Source organism: Macrosteles quadrilineatus, unplaced genomic scaffold, assembly GCF_028750875.1.
Source record: "Macrosteles quadrilineatus isolate MER2022 unplaced genomic scaffold, UCM_ALF_1.0 Scaffold_1__1_contigs__length_201487025, whole genome shotgun sequence".
NCBI classification, from domain to species: Eukaryota; Metazoa; Arthropoda; class Insecta; order Hemiptera; family Cicadellidae; genus Macrosteles; species Macrosteles quadrilineatus.
This window is the reverse complement of record NW_026542594.1, coordinates 61,186,354-61,212,462: the sequence shown is the minus strand read 5'-3', so window position 1 is coordinate 61,212,462 and position 26,109 is coordinate 61,186,354. Positions and strand designations below refer to the sequence as shown.

At 31.9% G+C, this 26,109-nt stretch overlaps 1 protein-coding gene across 2 annotated transcripts; it reads left to right on the top strand.

Annotated features, from left to right (window-relative positions):
* The first annotated feature begins 416 nt into the window (after nucleotides 1–416).
* On the top strand, nucleotides 417–17,283 carry LOC129005875 (dopamine receptor 1-like). Of its 2 annotated transcripts, XM_054434918.1 has the most exons (6): nucleotides 417–478; nucleotides 3,541–3,850; nucleotides 6,593–6,869; nucleotides 7,336–7,545; nucleotides 12,622–12,798; nucleotides 16,100–17,283. In XM_054434918.1, the coding sequence occupies exons 2-6, from the start codon at nucleotides 3,690–3,692 to the stop codon at nucleotides 16,223–16,225; spliced, it is 951 nt and encodes a 316-aa protein (XP_054290893.1). In that variant the 5' UTR covers nucleotides 417–478; nucleotides 3,541–3,689; the 3' UTR covers nucleotides 16,226–17,283. The 2 variants fall into 2 exon arrangements, with proteins under 2 accessions (XP_054290893.1, XP_054290885.1); XM_054434910.1 differs by lacking the exon at nucleotides 417–478 and having other exon boundaries at nucleotides 3,528–3,850.
* Nucleotides 17,284–26,109: the final 8,826 nt, after the last annotated feature.

The following is a 26,109-nucleotide window of genomic DNA, read 5'->3' as shown; positions in this document are numbered from 1 at the left end:
TAAATTTACAGGGACAAAACTGCAACTTTGGCTAAGTGAAACTAGATTTGATGAATTGATCATAATGGGGTACAGGTTATGTAGCAAACTATCATGTTTCAGATATTTACGTATAGTGGAATTAGTTGTCACTTTTATTTACTCTGTTGAACATACAACTACTCTTTAATATTTGTCTTTATAAGACCATAAATGTATAACCGCGTAGGTTCTGTTGATTTTGGACAAAATTTTACCAAACATTTACACTAAACAAATAATTTTTGTAAATATAAAATATAAAAAGTTAATAAAATCTACAATAATAGGCCTACTATGAAAATAGCGTCCATGTTTTATTTATTCTTGATTCTACCGTACAACGAACACTTTCGTATTGTATTGATTGTTTTGTTCCAGGATGTGAACCACACCACCCCAACGGATGCCACGGAGCCTACAGCCGACACTCTCACTACCCTCTCTCTCATATTCGTGGGTGAGACTAACCACTTACGTACAACTTTATATTCTAAACAAGAGCAAGCCGATAGAGTGAATATTACCAGGTCCAGACTCTAAACTATATGTTTAAGTTAAAGAAGCAGTAATATTCATTTACCTTCGACGGTTTTTTTTTGTACTAGCAGTTTCAGTTCAGTTCTTAGAATTGAGATCCAATTAACAACAATGCTTACTTACATGACAGCATTGGTTTTTCTTAACAACACAGGTAACGGACTAAATAGGTTCAAGGATTAAGAGAATAGAAGTCAGATTGTAATGCTTCAAACTTCAACTAATTAGCTGTTCAAGACAATTCAATTGTTTACTGGTGCAATTAATTTGAGGTACAATGATTAATGTCAGTGGAAATGAGATAGGGGCTCTGCCCCCAGGCCCCCTCTTTATTTAAGCCGTAATAAAAAGTGCCACTGGAGTCAGGATGATGTCAGGAAATTTTTTTCTACGTTAAAAACCATAGACTCTTAGAGGGTTTGTTTATGGGGAATAAAAACAGGTCTTGACATGTTACAGTTTCGTTGTGGGTTTGTGTTTTTAAGATTGAAGTTAGCTAAGGCATTAACTGTAAAACTAACTTTAATCTTATAGGTAGATCAATAAAGGTACAATCTTTTGAGGAAGGGAGAGTTAACAATACAGATAGTTACAATTTAATTTAATTTTAGTTAACAATATTTTTTTTAAGAGTTTGGCGGCCTCTTTTAACTTGCATTTGCCCGTCCGCATAGAGTACAGATTTGTGCGTGGAGCAAATCTAGCAAAGCAAGGGGTGAGGTGGTACAGTACAAGGTGAACTGTACTGATAAAATGTTGGTGGCAGTGACCAGGATTTGAACCCAAGACAGCCAACTATCATTTGAGTATGCGAAATTAAGTATCGGTATACTATTTACGAAAAACTTCCAAAAATGTTTCCATTTAGTCAGCTTGGACTTATTTGCTAGCACCCTATAAAAAATATTCTGCATGTCGTTTTAAATACATAATACAAACATGCCAACGATACCAATTAACTATTTAAATACTCTAAATTCTAATGGAATCAAACCAGGTTGTTTCATATAATAGTTATAATCTACATTTAGGTACGTTACAGAAATGTAATCAAATAAATTATGTATTTTTAGATAAAATTATTTGTATCCATAAATAATACCGATACCTAATCTGTAAGATTGTTATTTGACTCGTATATTTGCTTTATATTCCTGTTATTGTAGCAAGGACACTCGTTACTTTCTACAGTATTTCCATGTACTGCTTGGTTATCGATAATATTGTTACTCTAAAGTAACTAAAGGAAGGTTATCGCGCCAAGGGGCTGTTTCCTTTTACAACCGATATCGCTTAATGGGAGTTGTGTTAATTAGACAATGTAACTAATCTAAGAAGCTCGAGCTAATAATGGAATTATAATGACTACATTGATTGAAGAATATTGCCTTACAAGATTCCACCAGCTGTAGCTCGTTGTACAATATTAACTTATAACTAAACACTAGTTGTGGATCGTTGTACAATATTAACTTATAACTAAACACTAGTTGTGGATCGTTGTACAAAGTTATCTTGTTAAAATACAGTAACCTGTTGCAACTGTCTGTGCAGTAGTATCATATAAGCAACCACCTGATTTAACTCGCGTACTGTTTCATTTATTGAAACCGTTAATTTAATCTAAGTGTACGTACAATATGCCTTTTGATGTACTATCTGAAGACAAAGGTACAATTTGACATATATGAGATTTTAATTTTTAAGTAAATTTTCCCCATAATGTTTTATTAACAGTTGTTCGTAATACTGTATTGACTTAAATGAATCACTTGTTAAAAATATAGTGTAATACTTGTTTGTAATAAATAGCTTTACAAGTAAACTAGCTCTTATAGTTTGATTGCTGCATTACATTTAACCAATTTTAACCCAAAATAAACATTATAAATGAGAGACTAAAATAACTTTTGTTAGCTACCTGAAATATCAAAGTTAATGCCAATAATCAGTCAATGAAAATTGTAATGGTATATAATTTATGTTAAATTATTGCTATGCAGTGTTTTATAGGAATTATTTAAACAGGATTTGAAATTACTTTAACACTTTCATTGTTTTAATCTCCTTACTTTGGTATGTGATTTGTGCAACAAAGAAAATATAGCAGGTACATTCAAACGTGTACATCGATAGACAATTTCGTTTCTAGGTCATCCAAAAGTTCCACGCGAAAGAGATAAAAATCAAAAAGAATAAAGAAATAATAAACTGGGCATATTGTATTGTGAATCTTTAGAAGAGTTGTATTGACATATCCAAACCACCTTGGTGTGGTATTTACATATTTATAAAGTGCAATCAACCACAAACACGTTGTCTGAATCCACTGAAGCGTATATCCAATCAATCGACCATGAATTCATATGACGACATATATTGTAGTACGGTATAAACATATCTTTCAAATTGACAATGATTGTTATGTGACATATTTATGAGATATTTTGTCTACCAAATAACAACAGGCTATAGGCCTATTATTGTTATTGGATTTTCATCAGGGTTTCAGCTAGATTTGGCCCGGATCCCTAGTAAATATTTGTCCTATCCCTCTAAGCACCAAACGTAACCATCTGTAGAGGACGATTTTTTACAATTGCCTTTCTTAATTATCTTTAAACTTCATATTTTGATTAAACTTTAATATTAGTGTGTTCTAGCTTTAATAAGAGAATGCAAACGTTTTTAAAGAGTTTTTCATTCTAGATAAATTTTAAAATGTTTTGATACAGCAGCTAGCATGAGTGCAATAATGTGGTTTCCATTGCGCAAAATTACATTTACTATGAAGGTTGTTATTTGACTCGTATATTAGCTTTATATTCCAACGAAAACGATCTACCTACACCTTAAATTATTATCTACCACACTAATAGACATAAATACCTTTATATTCACACTATTCTAATAGCATTCCTTACGTTGTTTAGCTCCAAACAACATAATATACAAGTTTAATCCGTCTGATGATGGTTGCAGGAGTGTTTCTATCGCTCCTCATATTCATCTCCATCTTCGGCAACATCCTGGTGTGTGTGGCCATCTACACGGACCGCGGGCTAAGGAGGATCGGCAACTTGTTCCTGGCGTCCCTCGCCATCGCAGACTTGTTTGTCGCAGCGTTGGTCATGACGTTTGCCGTAGTCAACGACCTGCTGGGCTACTGGATCTTCGGCGCTCAGTTCTGTGATACGTGGATCGCGTTCGACGTCATGTGTTCCACCGCCTCAATCCTCAACCTGTGTGCCATCAGTCTGGACAGATACATTCACATCAAGGATCCTCTCAGGTACTAAATAATAGCTAGAAACAGTTACATAGGTAAAACTATCCAAAGGTGTGTTTTCATTGTCTTTCCCACTCGAACATCAACGCTGACATTTCACTCAAGGATAACAAAAAACATAAGCCATCATATTGCGGTTTGGTATAAAACCAAAAAAAATGAGTTAATGTTTGTCGCTAATTTAGATTAGTTTTTTCTGACACTTGGAACTTGTTTCAGGATTTTTCTTATATCGTGTATTAGAACCAGCTTCATAGTTTTATTCCAAACGAGCATATTTTATACCTTTCCAGTTTGTTATACAAAAAAATATTAATTCATCATGTAAAATATAATGTACATCTATATATAAGAAAGCGAAATTAATTCCGATCAACGCACAGGCCAAACCTTAGCACCTAGAAGCATGAGAATTTTGCATACAAATTCCTCTCATTGTGTAGGCAGACTATAAGAAGCGATTTTACAAAATTCTCAATGGGCCCTGCATGGTCAAATCAGCAAAAGGTCAAATTTAGCATGGAGTTTGTATAGGAGAAACCATTTGTTTTGGGTTTTTGTTTACATTAAATTTGTCTGCAATTTATTTAATTATCAGCTGTTAGAATAAAAATTAAGTTTAGTTATAACTGTGTGTCAGAGAAATTAACCTAATTTATTACTGCATTTTAGTATATCAACTGTAATATCTGTGAGGAGTTGAAGAAAGTAGAATTGAATTTCAGTAATATATAGCAAAATTAGTTTATTATTCATTATCAATGGCGTAACCTATATTGAAATGATCACTAATACCATCACTACAACTGTTTCAAAACTAATTAGTACTAATCAAGGCAGTTATTGTTGTTTACATTGGTATTGATCTTACCTATTAGTATTGGCAAAGCACGTCCCTTATGTCGAACGCATGGGTTGTTTCAATGTAGTTACCAAGCTCCTAACCACAGCTGAATATATACACTTAATGAGTACGAAACGAGGTGGTTATTCTTTTTTTACCTTGGTATTGATTTGTCTATTAGCATTAAAAGAAGCTAATAGATAGTAGATAATGATTGTTCCAATATGGCCAATAAATCCCTCGAAATATTTAAACCACAACTAATTCGTTCTAATAAAGATAGGCATTGTTGATGAAATTAACATTGATGTACTTAGTAGTACTGGCAAAATCCTTTTAGGTCTACCTCATGGAAGATACATGGAAAAGTCATCGGCTCAATAAACCAGGTCGTACCTAGCCTAGAAGGGCTAAGTGGTGATATAGATAAAGTATGCTCTTCTTTTGGCCGTTGCATCACTTTCACAATTAATTGATTTATATGTTACGGTGTTTGTTATTATTTAATAACAATTACAAAAATAATCACTTACAAAAATTTTGTAGAATTGCAAGTTTTATAATAGGGTTACACCTACCGTAATATTGCCAAAAGGAAACTTTTATAAATTAGCCTAATTAGTCTACTATCAATGTGTGACTGTCTATTTAGCTTCGTACTGCCTTGGTAGTTAAACCCGAGAGTAACCTACAATAAAAAAAATAAATGAATAGGGTGAATTAATAAGATCGATTATTAATAATGTAAATGCAAATATGAATAGATATGGTGAGTAAATACAGTCTATGTTCACCAACTATTGAATACCTAATCCTAAGTAGAAAGCTAGCTAGGTAATGTTATTGTGTTGATCAGAGTACTGGTATTCATTGTTTGCCTACGGCTTGAGGGAGCGCGCCTGCGTTTATTCTGAAAACAATGTAGCTGTAAACACAATATTGTTTTGTTGTAGCTTCTCCTTCAAATGTTATAAGTTTTTGACAATATAATATAGAATTGTAATGTGATATGATCGAATTACTTCGCTTTTAGTCATGAAATAATGTGAATTTATTCTATGTAATTTTATACCAGTATGTGCTTTTTTTATCACCACCGAAAAACGAAGATTTTTTTAAATATTATCTACTAATTGTAATAAAATATACTCATGACACATTCTTATAAACTATCAGGTTGGTATTTGAAGTTTTCAAAGGTTTCAAAAGTAAACATTTAGCAAGCCAGTATACATGTACCTTAAACATAAGCTAAGAGTTGTGCATACAAGTTTCTTTACAGTGACTTCTTTTAAATCACGTAGATACAATTTAAAAAGTTAATGTTACCTTTCCAGTTAATTCGGTCATCCATTGCCCTGGGCATTGATATTTTTCCTAACTATTATTAGTCTTGCTTATATTTTTAAATGTTTCTCCCGAAAATTGTGTATGAAATTTATAAGAAAATTATAGCTTACCGTACCAATCCGAGAAGACAGATTTGATTTCTAAAAACTAGATAGGTTGTAGAATAAAAATATAATAAACATTATCTCATCATACTTAAAGAGACGTTCTCTATTCTAGTTTTAGTGAGTGATAGTTTCATATAAATTATTAACTCAGCCATTCAATAGTTTACCTCGCATACAACTATGTTTTTTTTTCTTTATTTGTTATTCACTAAAGATAATATTTTACACAAATTGTGTTAGTAAATATATTACCCTTCCAAATAATGTACGAATAAACAACAACTTGAACCCACACATTATGTTCAGAGTATTCATTAAAACCGTACATTTACCATCAAATGTATGTAAATAAGGTTTTATTAGGGTACTTTGTAAATGATTGACTGAATCAATATTAATCCCCCCCGACTGCAGCAACCTGCTAATGTTCCAACCTGTCGACAGGTACAGTAGGTGGGTAACTAGGAGAGTGGCTGTAGGGACGATTGCTGTGGTCTGGCTGCTGGCAGGCCTCATCTCCTTTGTCCCCATCTCTCTTGGTCTGCACAGACCGCCACAGCCTCTGGTATTCACCGCAGGAGACACTGAGTACCCGACCTGCGCACTAGACCTCACTCCCACCTACGCAGTCGTCAGTTCCTGCGTATCCTTCTACTTCCCCTGCGTGGTTATGCTGGGCATCTACTGTAGACTGTACTGTTACGCACAGAAACACGTCAAGGTAAACAATGTGCAATCACTGGATATTATATTCAAGGATACCAAAATATCATTGGTATATAAGACAATTTAATACATGTAAAACAAGTCCGGCCACTGTTCATCAGTAGTTTGTTTTAATATTGCATTTTAACTAATTTTATTTTCGGATTAGTCGCTCTTCACGAATCGGGAATATATGTAGTTTAAAATATCTGTGTATTTTTATTGTTTCTATTTCATACATTTTCTTAATTAAAATTACTAAACTGACATGATTGGTAGTTTTTTAAGTAGGTTGGGTACACTTTACATGAATAAGGGTGCCGATACACAGGATCCAGAATAATTTCTAGTTTTACCAAGTTTTAACTAAGTTTTAAGTTTTAGAAGCTTAGCTTGAAATCCATTTATAATAATTATTGATTTCAAAACATTAGAAAGAAAGCACGATTTTAACTTGTTAACATTGCTATGTGACGTGACAGAACATCCGGGCAGTGACGCGGCCATTGACGTCATCGCAGCTGGCTCCAGTGACGCACCACGCGTCCTCGCCATACCACGTCAGCGATCACAAGGCAGCAATCACCGTAGGAATCATCATGGGCACCTTCCTACTCTGCTGGGTACCCTTCTTCTGCGTCAATATTATTGCCGCTTTCTGTAAAACGTGCATCCCTGGAATGGCATTCAAGGTGAGTCTTGCCCTTAACATGTCACAAATATGCTTGAACCACAATGTAAACACTCACGTAAACATGCTTTAACATGGTGTTTACGATATTTATTACTCCTTTCGCTGTCAGATAAAATGTTATATTTAACCAATGTTAAGCTCGTTTAGTCCATTTACTGATCGCCACCGTAGTCAAAAGTGAAATAGGCTAATCAAATACGTTTTTAGTATTATTTATGAATATGTATGTGTTTTTTGTTTTTTGTTATGTGTGCAAATTTACAGATTTATAGATTGATCAGGATCAAAAATTATTATTTGATTTGAACAATTTGAAATATATTTTTCTAAAGTTTAATTTTGAAAATCTTACAGTCCTACAAATCTTTTACCCTTTGAGCTCAAAAGTTGAAACACCTATACAACCAAATTGACATATAACATTTCAAATCCATTTACCGTATTATAGTTTTTCTATAAAATATTTACAATCGGCCTATACGTGATGGTCTCGCCTAAAACTAATATACATTCCCAAGCAAAAATCCGGAGCTATTATAGAATTAACAATAATTTAGAAGTCAACGGTTAAAATAACCGTTTGTTCAACTGCATTACTACGAACCCGTCTAACGGGATATTGATTATAAGGCTAATAAGTGTCACTTGTCCATTCATCCAATATTTTAGCTATTTAATTACCTTAGTCTGTTAAATAATATCTGTTTGTTTTATGCTAAAACTACTAACACAAGTTCTACAACATAATTAAAAACGCCATGATAATATCATGTTTATCTATTTATGTGTCCAAGAATAAATAAAATCTTACATTAAATTAAAGATTCCTTTGATTATTTTTAAATAGTAAAATCATTTAACAATGTGATAAATAAACTGTAACTACAATAGTAATTAATAACACACAACGAGCTTAAAGAAGATATACACACAAAGTTTATAAGGAATAACAATTTTTATATTGCACATTTTTTGTAAATTTACTAAGAGTGACAGGCAATGAAAGAAAAAAAAAACTTCATTGGCTTTATTGTTAACTATAATGTCATATTTACTTTAAAAAAGGAAATAAGTTCAATGAAAACGATTAAAAACCAAATGTATTGTGTTGTTAAATGTTCTTACCATGTTAAAAATGGATTATGGGGTACTAGAGTGTGTTCCAGATATGTGCAAGGTCCTTGCTACAACTTAAATCATACAGAAAATAAGTAAAGTTTTAGTTTTTTGCAACTATTTGTAATAACCTTTCAACCTACACTACCACTTTGATTTAAATAACTCTAATTACAATCACTAACAGCTGAGATATATTTTACATATAATTATTTAACTTTTGATAGATAGGTTTAAAGGGACGAAGGGCTTATGTAGGTAACATAAAGGGCCATTTAACCACCTACCTGAATTGATTGGCTGTCACAGTGGTTAGCTCTAAACAAGACCATCAAGTTTAATACTTTTCGATCACTATTTTAAGGGTGTTTCAAATTTTGATTTTTTTTTGCTATACTGTGATATGAATTTTAATATAAATTTACTATGTTTTACTGATTTGAGCTAGTATTATCTTTGACTATTAATACAACAGTATAATACTACAGTATCCAATAGTCATTAGTATTATGTAATTATTTTTTTTAAATACACTGCCCTATGAAATGTTGTATAATAAAACGTACTCTAGTTTACAAAATGTATAGGTACCAATTAAAAGTTAAAAACGATAATCATTGAAAAGATAATCTAAAATATTTCTAAATTAATGAAATATGTATCTCTAATCCATTTATTAGTATATTGATTAACTAAGAAGAAGAATTTTGTTCTAGAAAGTGTGCACTACGAGCTCTTTCGCTTGCAATGTGTTAATTTTCTCAACAACATCAGGAAATGAGAAAAAATATACATTTGTACTGAAATACCCCAAAATACCTTCCCTCAAACACACCAACTTGCAGCAAGCCTGCAGACTAATCGAATGCAAATATTTCTGATTGGATTTTAAATAAAATGCTTCCATAAATAGGTCACAATTATTTATCATTTAAATAACGTAACATCAAACGAGTAATAAGGTTTGCTGCTGCGGGGAAGGGGAAGTGTATTTTTTTTATAAAATATGAATAGTACAGGATTAAAAAAATACCTTTAACAAATTTGAACAAAATTTTATCCATAAGCAAGCAAGCAATTAATTTCTGGGAATCTTAGAAATTCCATTATTTAATCAATGGCAATTCCTGGAAATCATACCTCGTACCAGGCCAGAAGGAACCTTTACACAACTAACCATAAAATTTTAAACGTAACATTTTTTCAGATGTTTCTCCATCTTGTTTTATTCTAAAACCATGCTGAACTATACGAAGTTCTTTTTTAGCTCTACACAATGTTTGTATTGAAAATGGGGCATTGCTATGTTTTAAAGGTAAAAACATGCAAAATCCCCTTTTTTTCAAAAATGATACAACACCTCTGTTTGCATTACTTATAAGTTTATTAAAATCGGATATACGTCTCACCTAAAGTGAACCAATAGCTATTTTTTTTTAAATTACTAGATATAGAGTTAACTTCTTTTGGGGCTCTCCCCTTTATTTAAAGGATATTTTTGTGATGGTTTTAATTTTTTTATGTCCGCCATTTTTTAATATAGCCGGCAACTTTGTTACTTCTTATGGAACACCTTGCTTTTTATAGGAACACCTGCGTTTTAGAGTTTAGATGCAGAAAAAACGTTTTTATTGCTGTCATTTTTTCTCTAAAGATACTTGTTTGTGAGTTAAACCTTGTTACACCTAAGAAAAACAAATGCTAGTGGTGTACAATATGCATCCTGTAGTTCCTAAACGAGTAAGTTTAGAGAGAAAATGCAAGGAATAAATGCCTTAAAATCACATCTTAATTCTAAAAACTGTATAAAAATACATTAAAAATATTGATTCTACTATTTCAAAAATGACAGCTAACTTTTAATATTGGAACACTTGGTTTTTTTGGTGTGTACAATGCTGTATCTCCTAAGCGAATAGCATTAACCCAATAAAGGAGTTAGCTATTGGTTCCATTTAGATGAGACACCCTATATACAGGGTGATTGATATAAGTGTGCCAGCTTTTTTATTTGAAAGTTATAAGAGATATCAAAAAGTGTAATATGTACATGTGTGTGTTTGTATTTGTGTGTGTGTGAAGTATGTTGTATTGTAACTGTCTTGAATTTTTATTAAAAAAAATTGTCAAGTTGAACAAACTATTGCACCTGCCCATTTTCCAATTTGACCTCCTACTTTTATTTTTTCCCATGAAAGACACTATATGTATTTTTGTATAAAGTAAATGCCATTTAAAATGTTTTTATTCGTGGAATCTTTTTCTCTAAAGTTACTCGTTTAGGAGTTACAGCGTGTTACAACTAAGAAAAAATGAATAGTGGTAAATTCCGCATCATGTAGCTCCTCAATGATCAAGTTTAAAAAAAAAATACTAAGAGTAAATAAGTCGTAAAATTGCATCTACATAAAACATATGAATTCCATTGTTTAAAAAATGACAGCTAGTTTGAAAACAGGTAAACTGTGTATTTTAAGTTACCCGCTTTAACTCCTAAACGATTAGCCTTAGAGAAAATAATTCTAGGAATAAAAAGTTTTAAAATTGCATTTACTTTCTAAATAAATCATAAAATATAGGGTCTTTCATACGAAAAATCAAAGTTGGCACCCATATTGGAAAAATGGCGTCTAAAATAATCTTTTAAACTTGTCCACAATTTTTTTAATAAAAAATCCAAGGCAGTTTCAGTTTAACATATTTTGATACCTCATATAACGTTCGAATAAAACAGCTGGCACACTTATATCAATCACCCTGTATATATAAGAAAATTGACACAAATAATGTTTTCGGCCTCAGGGAAAATAAATATTTAACAGTAAATTGGTTCCGTGTCCAGGTCTTTCCTTGCCACATTACAATATGCTTCTCCCCTAAAGGGAAATTTACTATAATATAAAAATAGAACAACTTAATCTCTATTTATTTTTATTTATTGCCAAACTAATTGTGTAAATAATTGCAGTTTCCAATTTATATAATTAGCAAGTAGTGCCAGGATTTGTAACTAATTATTATAGCCTTCAACCCGTCCTGTTTCAGCCTATATTTATAAAAAAGCGTTATATAGTTACATATATAGAATGTTCTGTCTCTTATATTTAATTTAGCAGTAAAAACATGGGACGGTTAGCTAATAGGCTCCTATTTAGTTTATTATTATTTTTCAAAAGGAATAGGCCTAGTTGTCTAGATCCATTGAATCATGAAATATCAAAAAGTCAACCTTTAGGAATCCCTACATCCAATTGTGTTCAAATAAAACTTAACATTAACAAACTATATTGTTTTACAGCATTGGTTATGTTCTACTATAGAATAAATTATAAATACAAACCTAATTTTCTCACATTATAATAGTCCTTTAGTAAAGTGCAGAGCCTAAATTAAATAGGACCAGTCTTTCGAGCTTTATCAAGAATATATTATTATGCGGAATTTTACCATTTACATGTCGATCTTTTTGTTTCATTTAGATACTTGACTACATAAGAACATAACTCTTGTCATCGTATATACTAAGTCATTTTATTTATTTTTGTAATTTACATTTATAGTATTGAGTAAAGTTTTCTAGATGCCAATAGCGTAATCCTTTGAACTTAAAAGTATATAATTCATATGTTTAGCAGTACACTTAGTAACACATAAAACATAAGATTTATGTGTTCTAATTTAGAAAATGTCAAAAGTAAAATATGTTTAACCTAATTTCATTGTCCTTAGACTTCATAAGTAATCTTTACATTAAGTCACTGTAAACTGTTAGAAAAGATTAATAATAAAATCTAATCAATCTGTCAAAAAATTACTCTATAAAACTAGTTAAATAGTATATGTCACTTTTACCTTTGGCAGTTTGGCATTTTAGTGACAAATAGACCACAAAAGCCTTGACAGCTACTTCGTAGTTTTTTAACGACATTCCTTGTGCTATATATTCCCTGTTACATAGGTGCTGACATGGCTGGGATACTCCAATTCAGCGTTCAATCCCATTATTTACTCCATATTCAACACGGAGTTTCGAGAAGCGTTCCGCAAGATTCTTACTGCACATTCACCACCATGTTGTTGTAAACGTTATGACAACGTCACCGTCGCTCTGGGGGCCAACCATCATCAAGCAAAGGTAGGGCATTTGGAAATTAACGTAAGAAAAATAATGACATACTGAGCGTTGGAGGTACCAGGTTACGTTTGCACAAGTACCTGTCAGATAGACATCATTTTACTTAAGCTAATGGTCAATGACAAAAAAATCTTTGCATTAAAGTGATTAATTTGCAAGCAAAAGGATCAACTAGCTGGCCTATCGGCTACACTTTAGTATAAGAAAACAACGATAATACAGATATTATTGGTGAAGTCGTACCAAAGATAAGAAAACTTATTCAATATAAACAAAGTTATCGCAAAAGGCTTGGCTCAGTATAAGTACATTATTATACAGGGTTAGGCAACAGTCTGGAACCCCCAGTTAACATTTTAACGCAAACTTGGCACATATTTACAACATAAGAAACTGCACTTTTTCATCAAAGTAACAACTTTGCCCCAGTCCCCAAAATGGGGTATTTTGGGGGAATCCCCAAATTTTCAAATGTAAACACCTATCATGTGACCCCTCATTTTAAAGGGTTTATCAAGAGAAATTGAATGGTACAAACTAGAGGTAAACACCCCTAATCAAAATGACATCCATTTCAATTATTTAAGATGAGCAAGCAAGATAAAGTCTGGACACCCCTTGTTAACATTAAAAATTTAATATTTTTTATACCGACCAAAACGTGAATTCTTCAAAGTACTCCTGCTATAACCTGTTAAAAAGTTAATAGAGGATATTAAAAAATTAATGCCATTTTGATTATGGGTGCGATATTGACCTCTAATTTGCACCATTTAATTTGTCTTGAGAAACCCTTAAATGAGGGGTCACATGATAGGTGTTTACATTTGAAAATTTGGGGATTCCCCCAAAATATCCCATTTTGGGGGCTGGGGCAAAGTTGTAACTTTGACGAAAAAGTGCAATTCCTTATGTTGTAAATATGTGCCGAGTTTGGTTTTCCTACTGCAACGCGTTAAAAAGATCCAGACTTTTACCTAACCCTGTATAAGGTGCAGTCCTGTGCTAACATAAATAACATTTTTATAGTTTTAACTAACTATGAACAAAATTATTTAGTCAGCGGTACACCTCACATATCATATATCTCATATATATGTTATGATGATTTTTTACTCATAGATTATAAAGCTGATTCATAATAATGTGGAGTATAATACAGGGTGTTTATCGGGTATGCTTTGTGTTTAGGTTTTTTTTTGTACAGTATAGTATTATTCATTTTATGGTATCATTATAACACTATAGTTTTAAAATATTAACATTTATAATAGTTTAACGTATTTACTACCAGGACCAGGTGTCAGTTACTATACATAGACTACAGAGGGGTGTCCGGTAGTGAGCCTCGTGAACTGTTGTTCAATTCCCACTATTTTTTTGTTTTGACTTTTATGGACAAGCGGTAATATTTATTTCTACATCAAAAATTTAAAATCTATACTCGAATTATTTATTTATTTGGCCAATATTAATACAAATCTGGATTTAGGATGAACTTAAAAAATTACAGTGTTCACTGACAGATATAAAATTCGATTTAAATTTGTTAAACTTAATAATATCCATGAAAAAAATTCTCTTCAATGGCAATATGTATTACATGTTTCAAACTTAACTTTCGTAGTTGGAGTACAGTTCATATACTGTAGTAAAATATTTCGTACATAACAAGCAAACGCCATTGCATCCTGGATTGTTCAAATCGCAGGTTTTAAGCTCATGTTACAATACGGTAAGCACAGGATTATACGGCATGAAGCCATAAAACTGCAGTAAACAATATTTTATCGGTAAATCAACGTAGGCGATCAATTAAATAACGGACGCTCGACTTTATGTTCCCTTTGTTTACGATGGAACAAATGATTGTCACTCTTTTCATTGTACCGCTTGTAAATATAACAGTAACAGTCTTTGTGAAAGAGTATTAATGATTGCCCTTTTTCAAACTAAATACATTCACACCAATTTCATAACCATTTTGACATTAAATGTTTTCAGCATAAACAATAGCAAAAACCTTTATGTTTCCAGCTCTTTATTTAAATTGAAAGTGCACGGTGTATTATGATTATTCACAATCGTACCTGTTTGATTTTCAAGCACTCCTCTGAAGACAAACACTCTCAAACGGTGATTGTTTAACGTGTGTGGGATAAGAATCCTACTTTACATATTTCTATGGGGCACAACAAATATTTCTGACTGCCCGTTTGCTGTTAAGAGTAGGATCAACATGATATTTGCCCTACAAAGCTTGCTCAGCCCAGTTTAAAAAAATACGTGGTAATGTTTTAACAAACTTGAATTGATACTTGAAACATGCTATACATAAAAAATATCATACACAGAATAACATGATCAATATTAAGCTGAATACCTCATATTTTAGTTTAGAGAGTGCTAAAAATACTTACATTTTATATTATTTTATATTAAAAGCCTCATCCATCGTAAAGAGTTGAATTATATTTCTAAATAAAAAAGTTAATCAAATAAAAAAAATCATAATAAGATATAAGTGGCGAAATAAAACTCTCAACTCTTCATAATATAGTTTGTTAATTTAATAACTTTTGTGGTAAAAAAGTACGAAGACTCTCCTATATGATCCGTATTAGAACTTAAACGTTCTGGCGTTGGAATGATTAGTCCAATCATTAACAATTTAAGTAATATATTATACTAAAACCCACATTCATAATACAGTAATTATGAATGTGGGTTTTAGTATAATATATTACTTAATTAATTATTAATATATTAGTATAAATTATCACCCCATGCCCTAGGTTTAATTTATTATGCGGATAATGAAGCCTACCAGTATTTTGAATTCAAATAATAGCCTACTAATAATAAAAGAATATAAAAAAATGTGCCAATTTTGTTTATATTTTTTTTGCAAATAATACGGTACGGTTGCGAAACGCCGATGTCGGCTGACGGCCGACAAGAGAGATAAAAGGGCTAATACTATACTATAAATAATATTATTACCAATATAGGAAGACTGAGAGGTCTGTAAAGGTTCGTACGTATGATGCCTGAGGTTGCAAAGCTTCAAATCATGCAGTAAATAGTTGTCAATATTTTACTACCGCTTTACATGTAGGCTACCGGGATACTTTATTTATTGCTTATTTGTCCTTAAAGTCTGGAAAATTAACATTAAGTTAAGTTCTTAATGTTTGTAAATAGTTTTACTCGAATAAAGCTTGTTTCTTGTACACTTTTTTATATTAGCATAGATTTTGAATTCATTTATATAGTTTTATTCTGTACGGTTCTGTTTCAGATAAAGCAGAATGGTCGCAAAGAGGTAAATAGCTCGAGTCCTCGCAGCAGCATAGGCTCTCTACGACAGACGAGGGTTAACTCTACAGACAAAGTTATCCTTGAGGAGGAGACATGCGCGATCTGACCTCCTAGTTTCACACATGAGGAGCTTGTCTAGTAGGGAGATTTTACTGGGGAATAGACAACCGGAGTCCTCACCGTAGTACTGGCTTTCTACAACGTACGGTCAGGGTAAAACAGATGAACTGCAAGATACGACTGCCAAAGTGCAAGAACTCGTCTTGGTAGATAAGATAACCGGACGTGAGTTACTTATGTAAGTCCTCGTGTAATGTACGACCAATCATCACTTGGAGCAAATAAGGATAACTCCACGGTCGGTTAGGCTTTCGCACCAGAAAATCCACGTAACTCGGAGTAATGAGCTGGGAGATGAGATGGTAGATGTCTCCCCTCCATGGAGGGTGTCAGCTCAAGACTATGGATCGTGATTTGGCCACTATGTACGAGACAATAGGGCTGTTCAAGATGAAGAAGTACAGTCAAAGATACGAATGAGTTTACTACTGACAGAAGCATCAATTTGCTCCATCATGCGAAGGTCACCTCTTCAGAGAGTGCCTTTGTAGATAACACATCTTGGCCAATTCAACCTCCTAGGCTAACCCGCGAATAGCAGATTGTTGAACATCTACAAAGCCTATAAATATTGCACGGCCGTCCACTCTTCTATAAACTCCTCTAGATCCATTGAAACAGAATTTCATCCCCGAAGGAATGATAGAACAGCCCAAAATAATACAACCTGCAAGACTACGTAACAAATACATTTAAAAAAGTCAAAAGGCTTGAAGAAATCAGAATTGTGAATATTTATAGTATAATTGGCAGCAATGCTCTTAAGGAATACGGGTTGATTCACTCAAAGTATTACAATAGGTAACTTGTTAGACGTGCATTTTACAGAGAACTTTAAATGAACAACTTCCCTTCTTTTTTTTGTGACATTTTACAAGATGCTATTTTATATTCAAAATTTGCCACCATTTTCCAAAATGGTAGTGATATTTAATTTTTGTCAATGGCATCCTCACTTTTTATGATTGTTTTGGATTCAACGTAAAATTTTAAGAACATTTTATTCTAGTAAATTTTTTTATAAGCCTATCCGATGGATCTACAGCCATAATAAGCCACACATAACCATGGATATTGTATTACTGTTTAAAACATGTTGGTAAAGCTTTCGAATTAAATGAGAATATATCCAGCCGATGGAATAATAATAATCAGCTGATTAATTGTCTATTTAGTTTTTAAATTATTAAAGATTTAGTATTTATTGAACCATTGTCTAAATTCATTTTAATTCAAATAAAAGGAGAACATTAATTATTCACTACAATCATAAAACCATGGACAATAATTCAATGAATACTAAATGTTTTATTGTTTTAAATTAATGTACAATTGATCAGCTGATTACTCTATCAGTTGATTATCTTCTTCTTTAATGCAAAAGCTTTACTGACATGTTGTTGTAAACAGCAATACAATATCCATGGTTATTTGTGGCTTATTATAGATTAAATCCCAAACAGTTATGTTTACCAAAAACATTACAATAGTAAAATATCTTAAAATGTTACGTAGAGTCCAAAACTATTAAACTATTAAAAAGTGGGGTTTGCAGTGAGGATTTTTTTTGTCATTTTAGAGAATGGTGGAAAAAATTTAATGTAAAATAGCATTTCAAAAAATGTAAAACAATAGAAGAGTCTCGTTTATTTTGTGTTTCCTCTGCTGATAAGATAGGACATACGACTTAATGAACTGTGATGGATGATTCTTTGTACATTCTTTGAGTATTTTTCTACTATAAATTTGTTTGTCTTAATTAAAAATACCAAACTCAAACCATGTAACTTATTAGAGTTTTCTTAAGCTTTTTGATTATCACCCTGTTTCTCTTTAAAAAAATACATATATATATATATACATAATTTATTTAGCAGAGCAAATGTTGATGATGGTCAATCAAAAACAGAAATAAGCAGTTTAAATAAGGTTTTTCAATTTGTTTTACTCACCGGTGATATTATTTAGACCACAATTTCTTTATTTGCGACACGTCAAAGTCAATATTAGGCTTTCCAAGCAGGTATAACATTTTTTAAATCTGTTGATACATACAGAGAGCGGTAGGTTATGTTAGCATGAACGCAAGGGTTTTACTTTGGCATCGAGCAGGAGAGTGCTCTGTTTACAACCAGTACTAATTTGTATTATGATAAAAAGTCTACTGCTCGCTTTGACTCATGTATTGCTTAAAGTCTACGTTGTCAATATTTTTTGTAAAGATATGTTTAAATACATATCCATATATAAATACCAAAGTACCCATGAACTTTTGCGAAAACAACAAATCACACCCCCATAAACCATATGGGCTACTTAAAATGTTCGCCATGACGAGAAACCTTGCGCAAAACTATCTATTTTTCATAAATTGCCCTTTTAAAGTCGTATTTACTTTCTAAATGGAACATTCCATATACCTAATGTTGAAAATACCTCAGCCGTACTTATTAGTTTGTTATTTCGTCAATTTATTACCTTAGTAAAATCAGGTGTAATTATTTGTTTGTATAACTTTAGTCTGTTTTGTTTATTTTAGCTTAACTTAACTAATAGTTTTATTAATACTTGTGAAGTCAAACGCTGTGAAGCTCATGGGTAACATCATTGACTATTATACTTAACAGCTAGTTATCAATAATTTACAATGGTAAGTTTTTGTGCGAATTTAATTATACACGCCCGTGTCTTTGTAGCAAAGATTTTTTTTATTAATGCGAATGAAAAATGTAAGTAAATTCTACGTTGATATAAAAAAATTACCTAATTAAATTATTTTAGTTGTAAGATGAAGTCCCAAGAATTGTATTGTAAATAAAATTGAAAGAGTGGGCTTAGTACGACAATTTCATCACAGCAATATGTTATCTTAGGAAATAATTACATTAGGTTAAATGTACAGTATAATAGGAGTCGGCATCCTTAAAAAGAACTTTCGTAATTAAACATAGCTTATATTAATAAAGCCACAACTCTTTAAAAATATTTATCAGTTTTATGATTCTTTAAACTTCTATTTATAACTTAATTATTCTCAATATTTTACAGTTTGGGTGATTGTTTTATTATAGTTATTTATTTAAAATAAAACTAACCTTTTGAGTTCAGCAGTATTCGTCAACCTATCGAGGCAAAGGAATGCCTACTGTAGGCCTAATGTAGGCCTTCTGTAGGCCTACTGTTGGCCTTCTGCCTTGACAGTACTTTTCCTTTGTGTATTCAACCTTTTCCGAAATCAATTATTTATAGCTATTTTAAAGTTTTGTTTGATTGTATTTTTTTCTTTTTCTGCGTAACATTCTGGATTGTGACAAGTAAATATAAGCGAGGTGACAAATTGAGTGAATTAATAACAAACCTTGTAACTATAGTTTCTCTACTACTAACCTTAATATTTGAAAACAACATTCTGTGATAACGTTAACCAATGTAAACTAATGTAATAATGCGACATAGTATCCTTCTTTTAAATTTACCTGTCAATCCTTTACTTAAAAATCTACGTTTGGAGTGTATCTTTAAAAGAATACAAAAATATTAAACGATATAAATCGTACACTAAAGATAAAAGATAAAAGGTCATGTTTTGTGGATGTGTTAACAAATAACGTAAAGCAGACTTTTTAGCTTAAAAACTACCGATAATTAAACAAAAAAAATTTCAAATTTACAGCCAATTTGGTACGTTGTGTTTGAATGAAAAGATTGTTAACGCAAATTCTCCATTGAAATAAAAGCGTTCTATCCAACAATAACGTCCGCGTATCGAAATTGCTACTATTGTTTTTACAATTTAAGATTGACAACTATACCACTTATAGTTTTTCACTCAAAGCTGTATAGATATATTTTTTTAACAAAATACAAAACAGAAAGCACATTGCATCTGGTCAGTATTAATGATCGCCTGTTTTTGAAGACCTGTTACAAGCAATATAGATATATTACCTTCTCTTTTAAAAGGCTGTGATGTGTGATGGGTTGTTACCTTTAAGGTGTATGTTGTACCCACCTTATGTACATAGTTTCTAACTGAAGACACAATTGGGTAATACAAAAAAAACATAACAATAAGGAGAATATATACTAGATTTAAATAAACAAATAGTGGGTTAAAAAATAAGTAGTACAATAGAACTCGTATCAATGGATTGGTAAGCCAAACAAGATTGTGATGTGAAAATATTTTACTATTCTGTAAAGTAAGTCTAAATGTATTTTGTTACAATGTAAAATTAAGACCATTTACAGTTTTAATTATGTTAACAGTTGAATATATTGTATTTTCTACCCTGTTTAAGCAAGAACAATAATATGAACGGAATAATAATATGAATTGTAAAAATAAATTGTTTTGGGAGATATTTGGAAAGTATATTGATTTAATCCCCACTACTTATAGAATGAAAGAAATGTTCAACGACAGTTTCCTTGACTAACTCTTGCATATTTGAGCGTCTTCGATCTCTTCGTAGTTCAATAACCAATCATCGTAAAGTGCGTTTTAATTGGCAGGACGATCAATGAGCACTACTGCTAATTGGCTGTAATGAGTGTTTGACGCTTCCAAGTTGTATGTTGTTGTGAACCATGACTTGTTTTATGTTCATGGGAAACATGGGTAATGTTCATATTTACCTATGTAATTTTGAGGAAGACTATTGAGAACTCTGCCTTACCCATCAGTACCTTGTTTAAAACTACTGTCCAAAATATACTTTTCACCACACTATGTTGTTTTTAGCCGTTTTACAAAGGCCCAAGCCAGTTGTCATCGTATTTTTGGGGACCTGGTTTTTGCGGTCATAGCGCCGAAAAACAGCTGTTCGCTTATTTAAAACATTAAATGTATAATTATACACAAGCTGTATCCATATGCATTGCAATAGACTTGTTTAATTGTCACCGCTGCATAGCAACTATTGACTGGGATTGCTTTCGTAGCAGCATTGACTTTATATCTACACAGTGAAAGCCACTTGAGGAGAGCGATCACGTTTCATGGTTTTAATAAAACGATAAAATAATAAAAATTATATATAATAAAAAATACAACTATTTCATCAATTTAACATATCAGTTTCCCTCAGAACTATCAACATCTATAACAAGTTTCATACGTAAAGATGTGGAAATTACATACACTTACTTTGTATTGCTATTTTCCCTGTGTTTGCTTAACGTCATCTTGTGAACCCGACCTTGAACCTAAATCAATCGGTTATAGTTGTTACCAAATAGTTGTCACCGTACCTCATGCGGTTTGTTTTCTTAAATGTTGTACATTTTAAACCCTAATTATGAACAAAATTGTTTCCAAGCAAGTGTTCTACATTCAGCTATCTCAAAACATTGCAAGAAGTAGTTGTTCGTGCATTTTGGGCGTTTATTGCTCGTCGTCATTGTCTACAAAAAAATTTCAGAATTCATTCTCAAAAACTGCCTGATGTTTTTGAGAATGAATTCAGAAATTTTCTTTAATATGACACTGTTATGTGAATTAGAAATTCTCTTGTAAAACGAAAAACGCAAAAATACTTTATCCTTATAAGGCAAAAATATACTCTAAGTCGTTTCCAACACAACAATCAATACAACAAGTGTGTTGCAAACACGATGATATCGTCAAAATATTTCAAAGTCAATAAAAAGAAAACATCTTCATAATAGCTAATAAGGTAAATGTTATTTGTTATAACCTTATTTAGCTACGTACATAAAATCTGTAAAATACTGCACCTATTCGATCAGTGGTCGTTTTGAAAGTTGTGACCTGTAAATGTAAATGTAAACTAAAAGACTTTCTCAGTAATATTTGATCAGTGGTTATAATCAGATTTTTTTCCTTTGTACTGTGTTTAGGTCGTGGCTTGATTTTAACATATGCAACGATTCTTTGTTTTGTGTACATTTACGTCGTTATTTTCTAACTATCATGGCAACCCATAAGGTTAATGTTAAAATAAAAAAAAAAACTTCGAGTTACTTTTAAAATTATATAGGCATTATCAAAAATTGAAATTAGTTTCGTCTAAACCTTCCAAACATACAAAACAGCCTTGGTAAGATTGGCTAAAATACGTTTAGCCGTTATTGAGTTAATGAGTTAGAAAAATTGCATTGAAGGTGATCCCAAAGAGCTTCGCTTCGCTCCGCTCAATTATTATTTTTACTGAGTTCTCTAAATATTAATTCACATTACCTTAATGTTGCTTTTGCGTTGACTGTTAGTATGCATAATGTTTAAGTTTTCTAAATTGTGTATAGTGAGGTTGAAAATAGTGTTTGTGCCACGGACCGAAAGGATTTTCGGCCCTGATTACGAAATGTACTATTTCAGCCCTATTAGAGCGAGAGAGAGGGGAAGAATATTACATCTGAAAATATATCCATTCAAATAAAAAAAAAACAAATGCCAGTCGATGCATGTTAGGTCTTAAAGACCTAGGAAGAATTCCAGAGTTCCTGAATTAAGTGATGGGGTTGTTTGAGGAAAACGTTATTTGCAGTTCAAATATTTACCATTCTAATATTTTCAGTGCATTTTTTTAATACTAATATCTCAGTAAGAATAGTATAATTTACGTTCGATACCTGCTACAAATCAAATTTATTAGTAAAAATACTTTGAGCCTAAATATAATCTTTCACAAATAGTTGCTATTAAAAAAGTTAAAGCAATTCATACTCTTCACACTGTATTGAAATGATAGTGAGTATTTGTTTTTTTACTAAAACCTAATTGTATCTTACAAATAGTGTTATTGTAAAAGGTATCATAAAAATTAAATTGTGTTTTATGGAAATAATTTCAAAGCTCAAAATCCACTGTTACTGTTTGGTGGTACATGAATAAACATATTTTAAAAGACCATACTGTAAGTTACCATACTCATTTTACTTTGTAACACCTGTAGTTTCGAGTATAATAATGCAAAACCAGACCTTTTAATTACCATTAAATTAACTTGGGGACTCAAATTTAAGTTAAACTTTCAGCCTGAGGACTCATTAGTGACGTCACTTGCACTGCTGCCACCAATTTGTCAATCCAATCACAAATGTCACGTGCTAGATAATTTCTGTCTCGTTTACTCCCGTCTGTGAAATTACTTCACTTCTTCCTGGAACTAAAAATAATAACAATTGCATACTAATACCTAAATCAACAATTAGTTAAGAAGACAATAGACCCGTAGAAGAGTTAATATTCGTCAAACGGAATCTATTACTTTAGATCGCCCATTGTTGTAAATCTGTTGCTGCTTCCGATGCTACTTTAAATTGTAATAACCATTTTTGTCAATAAGCTAAATATGACACTAACCTAGTATTTAAATTTTGAAAACCTACGCCTACAGTTAGTAGTTTATTTCTTAATTTTGAGTATTTTTATTCTTGCTATATAACGAAAATTTATTAACTTAACTTTTATTCCTCGTAAATCCCTTAACATGGTTTATTCTTTTAAAGTCCCCATGCTTGTATCTTTACATATAATATAGGCTACATAATAATACGTATAGCATAACGTTCTTCATGTGCACACCTTATGGGTAAACAAATAAGTTCAAAAAGCTATTCTTAGCTTATACAAACAAGTAAATTAGCCTTTTTCATTTCTCAACGAAATCAATTTTAAATACGATATCAAGTTACAATGAAGTATTCTCCTCACAGCACAGTTCTGAGAAAATATGTAGCATTTTGTTTAAAGATGAATGAAAGGTCGATCTATTATATTAAGTATAATAGACTCTCACTCGAGAAAGCTGCCACGATGAATTATTAATGCAACTTCTAACAACATTGTCTTACGAAAGGCAACAAATCATATGCTCCACTTGCACAAAATGTTTTTCACTTACTTAGCTAATAGTAAATACTCCCGCCGCAGCAAACCTGCAGACTAAGCGAATTTCCACTTACCTGGTTGGATTTCTACTAAAATGTTCCCTGAAAATTGTTAGATTTATTAACTATACCTAACATAAACATTTAATATATAACATTAATTTTAATGATTACTTAGGTTTGCTGCTACAGAGAAGGTATATTGAGGTCTGTTTCGTTAAAATGTTGATAGCTTAGTATGAAATAAACAAAATTGCCAAATTTGAGCAAAATATATGCATAAACAAGTAAACTACAACAGTTTATTTATTTTCTATTAGAATAACATGGGAATTTTAAATTTAAAGTTTTTTTTTATAATCTCCGTAACCGCTATACATGCAACAACGCTTCAATATACAAAATTATTTATTTTTTTAAGCTCTACAAAATGGTATGGAAATAAATTGTGAAATTTTACGTTTTATGAGTCAAACATGGGAAAACCAATTTTTATTCCATACAACCCCACATAAACCCCCGTTCCCATAGTCCGATCATGCTGGTTTGTGAACTCGTTAGAATAAACGTGGGTTTACTCGTTTCTCCTAAATATATAAACATTTAAGTATTATAAGTATATATATAGTATGAATTTGAACGGAAGTTGTTTTTGGCCTCTGGGGACCGTAAAACGGAAAAGGAAATCGGTCCCGGGTCCAGGTCTTACCATTTGTACTACGGTAATAGCTTACTCCCTATAAAGGAAATTCTCTAGAAACGTATATGTTTCATAAGATAAACTCCTTTATAATTTTACATTGAGTATCGTTTTACATGAATAATTGATATAATTGGTATAATGGTTATTATAACTTGATACTGGCATATGCATTATAATACGAAATACATTAATATAACATCCTAGCATACAATATGAATTTATAATAAACTCATTAAACTGATAAATTATATATTTCACGAAATTAAATGAAGCTACAGTAAAGGAAAGGTTGTGATATAATACTGGTTCATCAAAGAATCTATATATATAAAAGGCAAAGCCCTCACTGACTCACTCACTCACTCACTCATCACTAATTCTCCCACTTCCCATTTACCTAGGAGGCTGAAATTTGGTACACTGATTCTTTAGGCATTAAATAGGAAAACTAAGTGGTTTTTATTCTGATCGGGCTCTCGGGCCCCGCCCCAGTGGCTCTGGAGTTTCCCATGTTAACCTTATGAGTACTCATATTTAAATGGAATTAATGTATCAATGTATGTATGTATTAAATGGAGAAATGAAATTATTGAATCTTAACAGCTGTTTCAATTAAACAAGTTGGTTCTGTTCTATGATGTGCAATAGCATTAAAGTTACAAGGATTACCAACAGGGTTCAGCACTATTATTCTTTTTTAAATTTATGACAACAGCTAATTTGCAACCAAAAGGTGAGTGAGCGTAGCGAACGAACTTCAACCCGGAGGCGAGTTAGCGTAGCGAACGAGCTAACCTGAAGGCAAGTGAGCGCAGCGAACGAGCTCCAACCTAAAGGTGAGTGAGCGTAGCGAACAAACTTCAACCAGGACGTGATTGAGCCATGCGAACGAGCTCACTTATGAAGTAAAACGGGGCAAAGCCCGCGGGTACAGCTAGTAACGTATAAATCTCAATTATTAAGACATTTAAGTTCAATAAATCAGCTATAAATAGACAAATAAATTTACAGGTAAGTATAACAAAATTCAAATATTTATAACCGTGCCGTTGAAATAAGTATCATTATGGACGATTCTTGTCTTAGTTTGGAGTAACGTATTGTGATAAAAAACTAATTTCAAACACTATTGTTGTCTTGATTGTTAAATGTAAGCTTTGGAAACATAAGGTACTGTAATTTTATTAATTACTATACATTTGCTAAACCTTTTCTTTCTTTGATTTTATTCCCATTTTTACTAGTGTGAATTAGCAGGGACATTGTTATGTAGATCTTCAATGAAGCTTTTTAGGCGTTGGTACTAAGGACTT

Excerpts from the sequence above, each read along its gene's own strand:
- LOC129005875 (XM_054434910.1), top strand. The coding sequence starts at position 3,528 with ATGATGGTTGCAGGAGTGTTTCTATCGCTCCTCATATTCATCTCCATC. Across the intron at positions 7,546-12,621 it reads TCCCTGGAATGGCATTCAAG|GTGCTGACATGGCTGGGATA; the intron begins GTGAGTCTTGCC and ends CCTGTTACATAG. Across the intron at positions 12,799-16,099 it reads CCAACCATCATCAAGCAAAG|ATAAAGCAGAATGGTCGCAA; the intron begins GTAGGGCATTTG and ends GTTCTGTTTCAG.